Genomic DNA, 8395 nt, shown 5'->3' with positions numbered 1-8395 from the left:
TTTTATATACTTTTATATTTGATTGGCCGGTATTTTGTTAAGGATCTTTGCATCGATGTTCATTAGGGATATTGGTCTGTAGTTCTTGGTTCTTCCAGGATCCTTGCCAGGTTTTTGGTATCAGAGTTATACTAGCTTCATAGAAGGAGTTTGGGAGTTTGCCATCTTTTTCTATGTTCTGGAAGAGTTTGTGTAGGAGTGGTGCTTTGTAGAAATCTTCTGTGAAGTCATCTGTTCAGGGGATTTTTTTTTGTTGGTAATCCCTTAATAACCTCATCTATTTCTTCTGTTGCTATGGCTCTATTGAGATTCTTGACATCTTTTGGGGATAGTCTAGGCGGGGATTGTTGTCAAAGGATTTGTCCACGTCTTCAAAGTTGTTGAATTCCTTGGAGTACAATCCTTCATAGTACTGTGTAATTATCCTTTTGATTTCATTAGGGTCTGTTGTAATGTCCCCTCTTTCATCCCTCATTCTTGCTGTTGAAATGTGTTCCCTTTTTTCTTTGGTTGGGTTTTCCAGTGGTCTGTCAATTCTGTTTATTCTTTCAAAGAACCAAATTTTAGCAGCATTAATTTTTCCATAGTTTTCTTATTTTCCCTCTCCTGAATCTCAGTCCTGAATTTTATTATTTCTTTTCTTTTGCTATTAGTGGGATGATCCTGCTGTCTCTGCTCTAGTTACTGTACATTTTTTTGCCAGCATATCAATCATGACACTGTTTTTCTTTTTCAGGTGTGCATATATTGCTGTGAAATTTCCTCGGATAACTGCCTTTGCTGTGCCCCATAAGTTTTAATACATCGTGTTCTCATTTTCGTTGGTTTCTAGAAATTTCCTAATTTCATCTCTGATCTGTGCCAGTACACACTCCTTTTGCAGTAGAAAGTTATTCATCCTCCAATTGTTTGCTCTTGTTTTCTTTGTCTTCCTTGTGTTGATTTCCAGCCTTATGTCACAGTGGTCAGAGAGATCTGTATATCAATGTACTTAAATTTATGTAAATTCCCCTTATGCCCCTGCACGTGTCTATCTTCGAATATGTGCCATGTGGGCTTGAAAAGAATGTGAATTTCTTGTATTTGGATGAAAAGTTCTGTAAATAGCTATCAGGTCAAATTGGATCATTGTAGTATTTAGATCTCTAGCTTCCTTGTTGAGTTTCTTTCCCTGTGATCTATCTTTCTCAGAGAGCAGTGTATTGAAGTCACCCACTATAATTATTGAGGCTGTGATTTCTTTTTTCATCTTTTGGAGTGTTCGGTTTATGTATTCAACAGGTCTCTCATTCAGGGAATATATGTTTACAACGCTTAGTGGTTCTTTGTCTATTGCTCCCTTGAGCTTTATATAGTTTCACTCCTTATCTCTTTTTATGGTTTGCACTTTGAGGTCAATTTTATCCGAGATTAGGATTGCAACCCCTGCTTTTTTTTGGATTGCTCTTTCCCTGGTATGCCTTTCTCCAGCCTTTTTCCTCAGCCTATTTTTGTCTGTAGCATTGAGATATGTCTCCTGTAGGCAGCAGATTGATGGATTGTGTTTTCTAAGCCAGTGTGCAAGCCTCAATTTTTTAATGCCTGAGTTCAGGCCCTTGATATTCAGGGTTATTATCTCCATCTGCAGACTCTGTGATGTCATCGTGTGTTGTGTGTTTTCCTACCTTCCTTTCTTATTAGTGTGTTGTGCATGTGCGTATATCATTCTTGACTTATTTCCATCCTTAAACAAATGCTATCTTGGGGTCCATTTTCTCTTTGTTGGTCTCTGGGTAAGGTTGCTCTATGTGGTGGTCTCTTATTTATGCCTGGTGAGTGCTGTTCTTCATCCCATACTGGATCAGCAAGGATCTTTTGTAGGGCTGGGTTTCTTCTAATGTATCCTTTGAGTTTTCCCTTGTCTGGGAAGACTCTTACTTCTCCATCTATCTTGAATGATAATTTGACTAGGTAGAGCATTCTTAAGGTTTGTGTTGTTTTCCTTCAATTTTTGGTATATGTTACTCCACTCTCTCCTCCTCTTCATAGTTTCTGCTGATAGGTCTGAGCATATACTTATTTGGGAACCTTTATATGTGATTGCTTGTTTTTCCCTAGCTGCTCTCATGATTTTCACCTTTTCCTCAAATTTGGATAGTTTAACTATTATGTGCCTTGGTGACTTCTTCTTGGGATTCAGTCTAGCTGGTGTTGTTTGAGCCTCCTGAATGGTTGCCTGGTTTCCATTCATTAATCTGGGGAAGTTTTCCTCCAAGAATTCTCTTACTATTGTTGCAGATGACTACTTTGTTATGCCTTCCTCTGGTAATCCAATAATTCTAATGTTGTTCCCCTTCATAGCATCAGACATAGCTCTTTGGTTTTCTTCACCTTCTCTAATTATCTTATTAGGTTTTTGTTCACGTTTGTTAAAATATGCTTGGCTGTCCTCCAAGTCACTGGTGTGGTTCTCTCCTTCCTCCAGTCGATTCTAGAGGTCCGTGTATCTGCTACTGGTTTTTGTTATCTCCTCCCTAAACTCTTGTATTTCGCTTTGGTGTATGGACTTCATCTCTATAATTTCATCCTTTTCCTGTATTGTTTTCCTCATATCATGTATGACTCCAAGCAACATTCTGAAAATTTCTCTCTGTGGCAGCTCAATGTCTGCTTCGTCTATGCATGTCATTATGTTCAGGACATCTTCTGCCATTACCTTTTGTTTCTCCTGTTTTTTCATTGAGGTTGTTGGGGCTTATGGCTGTTTGTGTTGCGTTATTTTAGAGAAGCCAGGTGCCATTTTCCAGGGAGTCGTAGAGCACTGGCTCTATCTGGCAGACTTGTAGGAATGCTTCTTTGAACTGCCTACAGATAATTTCACTGTGGAATTACCACTTTATCCTCCCGTGGCTTCCCTTTCAGGGGAGTGTCCCAGAAGACTGGTGGGTTGCCTGATTTGGTGTAGAACACAGCAAATGGTGGGCAGAATTGCCCTGGCCAGGTAGAGCACTGCGGATGTTGGGCAGAGGTTGCTGCAGCTGCTTGGAATGTTGGTGAGTGTTGGCAGAGCTTCCTTAGCATGTGTGAGGCACTATGGCAGGTGGGAGGAAGCTTCCTCTGTCACATGGGACAACAGAGGAAAAATAGCGACTCCCCCAGGCACACAGGCAGGAATTCCCAAGTAAGAAGTTGGGTGGAGTATCACCTGATGGAAGTTAGCTGGGCTTTCTCCAGCCTTGGGCTACAGTGCATAGGGTGGAGCTCACCTAACTGGGTGAGGGGCAGGCATAATGCCCTAGGCTAAGAGGAGTGGCCTGGAGGTCAGCAGTGGAGTGTGAGAGAACAGGAAAGAAACAAAGTGGAGAAAAAAAATTTAAGACTGGTGAGACTGTGCGGGGATATAGAGAAGAGAAGGAAATAAAAGTAACAATATAGCTGAGCCCTGTTCCCTGCCCATGGAGCTACAAGGGTTTAATCCCTGCCTCAAGGCAGGAGGTGGTAAGCTATGGTTGTTTTGAGATAAAGCCCCTGTGCAGGCTCCAAATGGTCCCAGCTCCCGCCAAGACAGTGGCAGGGCTAAGGTCACACCCTAGCCGGCCTCCACTGTGGTAAGCCAAAAGCCCCCAGCCCCTCAAATCCTTGTGGATCTGTGCCTTCTTATCTTTATGATTCTCCTCCTGCGGTCCAGCAGTGTTGAGTTCCCTCTTAGTAACTCTCCTGGGCTGATATCTGCGGAGTCCTTCTGGTATGTGTTACTCAGTCGCCCCCAGTAAAATGATTTTTTTAAATAAATTTAAAAAAATTTTTTTAAAGAAGACGTTTTCTCAAAAAAATACTTGAAAAAGAAAGGAGGAAGCTTAGCCATGAAGAAGCTAAGCACTATCACAAAGAATATAGGTAGATGTACAGGACTGAAATTTGACTGGCTAGGATGGCAAGAAAAGCTGGAAACTTCTACGTACCTGGAGAACCTGTTGTGCATAGGGTCACTATGGGTTGGAACTGACTAGATAACACCTAACAACAGCAACAGAGACCCCAAGCTGGCATTTGTTATCAGGATCAGAAGTGTGAGCCCAAAGGTTTGAAATTAGTTGCAGCTTCTCTGCCTTCACCAGATGTTCAATGGCGCCTTTGTTCAGCTTAATAAGGCTTCAATTAACATGCTGAGGATTGTGGAACTGTACAATGCATGGGAGGGGGAGGGTGGGGAACCATATATTGCATGGGGTAGGGGGGGGGGAATGATACCCAAACTTGAAGTCAGTGAATAAACTGATCTATAAGCATGGTTATGGCAACATCAATAAGAAGTGAATTATCCTGACAGATACTACTTTGAATGCATGATACTTGGTAAATATGACATCATCATCATAGAGGATCTGATTCATGAGCTCTATACTATTGGGAAATGCTTCAAAGAACTAAAGAACTTCCTATGACCATTCAAATTATCTTTTCCACCAGGTGGAATTACAAAAAAGTCTGCCTATTGTGTCAAAGTCAGAGATGCTCGCAACCAGGAAGGCTAGAGCAACAGGGTTATTAGAAGGATGAACTAAGACGTCTACCATGATTATATTTCAAATCTGGCCAGTTAATAAAACAGTAACATAGGATTGCTATGAATTGGAGCCAACATGATGGCACCCAAGAATGATAAGAAAGACGAGCCAGGAGTGGAGCATGTCCTTTGAATGTGGGATCCTTGCACGGAGAAGCTCTTAAATCCAGAAGGAAGGACCTGTGACACCAGAGACAATGTGAAGCAGTGGAAGAGAAAAGATGGCAAAAGAGGCAAGGGTCTTCTGCATCCATGGAGGAGGAAAGCTAAGTGTGATGTCTCTGGACACTTATTATCAGAGTCAAAGAGCTTTATAACACATGGTCAAGCTTGAAAAAGATCAAGGTGTGGGGAACCGAAGAGGATGAAACCCAGAGAAAGCATATCTGCAAGCACTACTGAAAAGGGGCTGTCCTGTTTGAAGAACTGAATTGAACCTGTTGCTTTCTTAGGGAACTCCATAAGCATAAATATCTTCCATGCATTCTGTGTAGCCATTGCAATGAATTATTGAACCCAGCAAAGACGTAGAGCGTGCCATGAAAGGGACAGTTGGTATCAAGATTGGTAAAAAGTTTGGAGGGTAAAGACATGTCTGACCTGTGCCTCATAGGAACCAGCCATGGGCTGTTCACTGTGATCTTCCCTACTCTTGTGAAGTTAAAGGAGGTCAGATACCTCCTCCACTGTGTCATTTTTACATGGATAAGCAACAGCAGGAGAAACAAAAAAAAGATTGATGTTGTGAAGGATTTCATTTTATTTAGATCCACCATCAATACTCATGGAAGTAGCAATCAAGAAATAAAATAATGTATTGCATTGGGTAGGTATGCTGAAAGAGACCTCTATAAAGGGTTAAGAAGCCAAAATTCCACTTTCATGACTAAGGTGTGCCTGACCAAATCCATGTTTCCACTGCCTCATGTGCATGTGAAAGCCTGACAGTGAATAAAGATCATTGAAGAAGAACTAATGCATTTGAACTAGGATGTTGATGGAGACTATTAAATACACCATGGATTACCAGAAGAATTGACAAATTTATCTGAGAAGAAGGATAGCCAAAATGCTCCTTAGAAGAGATGATGATGAGACTTTGACTCAAATACTTTGGACCAGAGGGACCCGTTTCTGGAGAAGGCTATCATGCTTGGAAAAGTAACAGGTTAGTGAAAAAGAGGAGAGACTTAAATGAGATAGGTTGACACAGTAACTGAAACAATGGACTTAAACACAGGAATGGTTTTAAGCATGACACAGAGCCGGGCAGTGGTTCTCTCTTTGCATACAGGACTGTTATGGTTCAGAATTGACTTGATGGAATCTAATAACAACACGAATACAGTCCTTGAGTGGTGCAAATAGTTAAACACTGGACTACTGACCTTAAGGTTGGTGGTTCAAACTCATCCACAATTACTTTGAAAGCAATCTGCTTCTGAAAGGACACAACCTTGTAGTTCTATCCTGTCATTCTGGGTTAAGTCAACAGCAACTAACAACAAGATTTATAAAATAAGATTGTGTTCATAGGTCTTGCTGTGAATCAATGATTGCTGTGTGCATCTACCTGGACAGATCACAATGAAGCATAATGCTGAGCTAAGGCCAAAGCAGTAAATAAAAGATAAAACAAAATTCAATTTGCACAGTGTTCAAAACCAGATAAATCTAAAACTGAATATGTTGAAAAATAGGAGAAAAAATTTAAGTAAAAAAATGACCAAAGCAAAATTTATCATTGTAGCTACTTGTGGGGTAAGGCTGGAAGGTTCAGTCGCTAACTTTTATATGCCCTATCTAGCAATGATCTTGTAACCCCTGCCAAATAACTGGGTAGGACCATGCAAGCAAGGTACTTGTGGTCCACCAAGTGGATTGTACAGCTTATTAATAATGCAAATAAAGTACACGCTACCCTTGTGGGGGTGGGACCATGCAAACAAGGCATATAAAACCCTAACCAAGGGTTTTGCTGTTGCAATAAGCTTCAAATGAGTCTCAAAAAGCAAAATGGGGGGGGGGGGTCACCACCACCAAGAAGAGCCAGGAGTGGAGCATGTCCTTTGGACCTGGGGGCTCTGTGCTAAGAACCTCCTAGAGTCAGGAGCCAGAGAGAGCCCCAACAGCAGCTCCAGCATGGAATGGAGAGAAGCTATGTCAGAAATATGGCAGCAAGAGAGCCAAAAGATGCAAGTTGATATGGTGGGCTTCACAGCCCACAGAACCGAGTAAGTTCCAGTAGGTCCACTGACCCACAGAATGAGAGAGCTGAGCACTTTCAAGCTGACAGCTTCCTGGTGGAGTGGGTGCCTCCAGGCACTTTTCAGAGGAGTTCAAGGGTTTTTGTAATACTTGCAGAATGAGGCAGAGGCCATTCCAGAGGCTCCGGGCCTGAGGGTGGGGCCTGCCTGTGAGCAGGACTTGTGGAACTGATCTGAACTTGTAAGATAAGTAAAGGCTGCGGTATCGGGAAGGCTGGTGTCAGATTGGTACAAAAGATTGGAGCGCTCTCTTTGAGGAAGACTCGGCCGTCGTCCTGCCATGCTCCGTCCCCTGCTCCCATTCCTGATGACTCACCGCTGTTCGCTCTCACCGAGGAACAAGTCGGTCAAGAAGCGCCCCGCCGCCATGGCATTTAAGGACACGGGAAAGACACCTGTGGAACCAGAGGTGGCCATTCACCGAATTAGAATTACTCTGACCAGCCGCAACGTGAAATCCTTGGAGAAAGTGTGTGCTGACTTGATCAGAGGGGCTAAGGAGAAGAACCTGAACGTGAAGGGACCAGTTAGGATGCCCACCAAGACTCTGAGAATTACGACCAGGAAAACTCCCTGTGGGGAAGATTCTAAGACCTGGGATCGATTCCAGATGAGCATCCACAAGCGTCTCATTGACTTGCACAGTCCGTCTGAGATAGTGAAGCAGATCACTTCCATCAGTATTGAGCCTGGAGTAGAGGTTGAAGTCACCATTGCAGATGCTTAAATCAACTATTTTAATAAATTGATTTATCTGTTGGTAAAAAAAAAAAAAAAAAAAGATTGGAGCAAGGAGATAGGTCTGACCTCAGCTTAACAGGAATCAGCCTTAGCAGCTAACCCCTGAGTTGACCACATCACCATTTTCCCTGGCATTGGAGGGGCTTGAGAAACCCTGGTAGCGTTAGACTTCAAGCTGGGTGTGGAGTCAGGTGGGGAGGTTTATCCTTGTGTAAACGGGACATTTTCTTCTCAGCAGAACAGGACTCAAGTCCTCGGTTTGAGTGGTACGCCGCCTATATCTCAACATCCTTAACGGTAGAAAGAGCTTTCGAAACGGAGAGCAAGATGCACATTCTTTATGTGTGCACAGCGACATCAATGTAATGTTGGGTCAGGTACCAGTTGGAGGACCTTAGAGGAAGCCTGCCTGGCCCTACGGATAATTCCAATCCCAAAGGACAGCAAATCAAAGAGCTCTCTGCACTAAACAGAACGATCAAAACACCACCCTGCTTCGGAATTTTTACGGACCCATTTAGAGATCCCCGAAGCTGAGAATCCTCTCCCCTTCCTCTTTATTTGCCTACCTACGGTTTCTACCCACTCGCTTTATTGCTTTACCCTCTTTCCTGACCGGCTTTAAACTTGCTCTCCACCACAGATAAGTGCAACTTCTCGGGTACCCCCAATGGGGGCCGTCGAGTTCACCCAGGAGTTCAGGGCTCCCATCTCTTGCTCACCAATTCCCCTCTCGCCTCTCTCTCCCCCCGGCAGCTCAGATCCTCTGACTTCCCCAGGAAGCGCAGAATAAACTTCCCCTTTTCTTTCTTGTGGCCCTGGCCTCAGTTGATATATGCGG

General features: G+C 43.1%; 1 protein-coding gene across 1 annotated transcript; it reads left to right on the top strand.

Annotated features, from left to right (window-relative positions):
• Positions 1-7165: 7165 nt before the first annotated feature.
• Positions 7166-7594, top strand: LOC142451212 (small ribosomal subunit protein uS10-like). Its single transcript, XM_075553119.1, has one exon. It carries the CDS (start codon positions 7181-7183, stop codon positions 7538-7540), a length of 360 nt encoding a protein of 119 aa, XP_075409234.1. The 5' UTR covers positions 7166-7180; the 3' UTR covers positions 7541-7594.
• Positions 7595-8395: the final 801 nt, after the last annotated feature.

The sequence above is a fragment of the Tenrec ecaudatus genome, chromosome 6, assembly GCF_050624435.1.
Source record: "Tenrec ecaudatus isolate mTenEca1 chromosome 6, mTenEca1.hap1, whole genome shotgun sequence".
Classification (NCBI taxonomy): Eukaryota; Metazoa; Chordata; class Mammalia; order Afrosoricida; family Tenrecidae; genus Tenrec; species Tenrec ecaudatus.
This window is presented reverse-complemented; position numbering and strand designations above follow the sequence as displayed.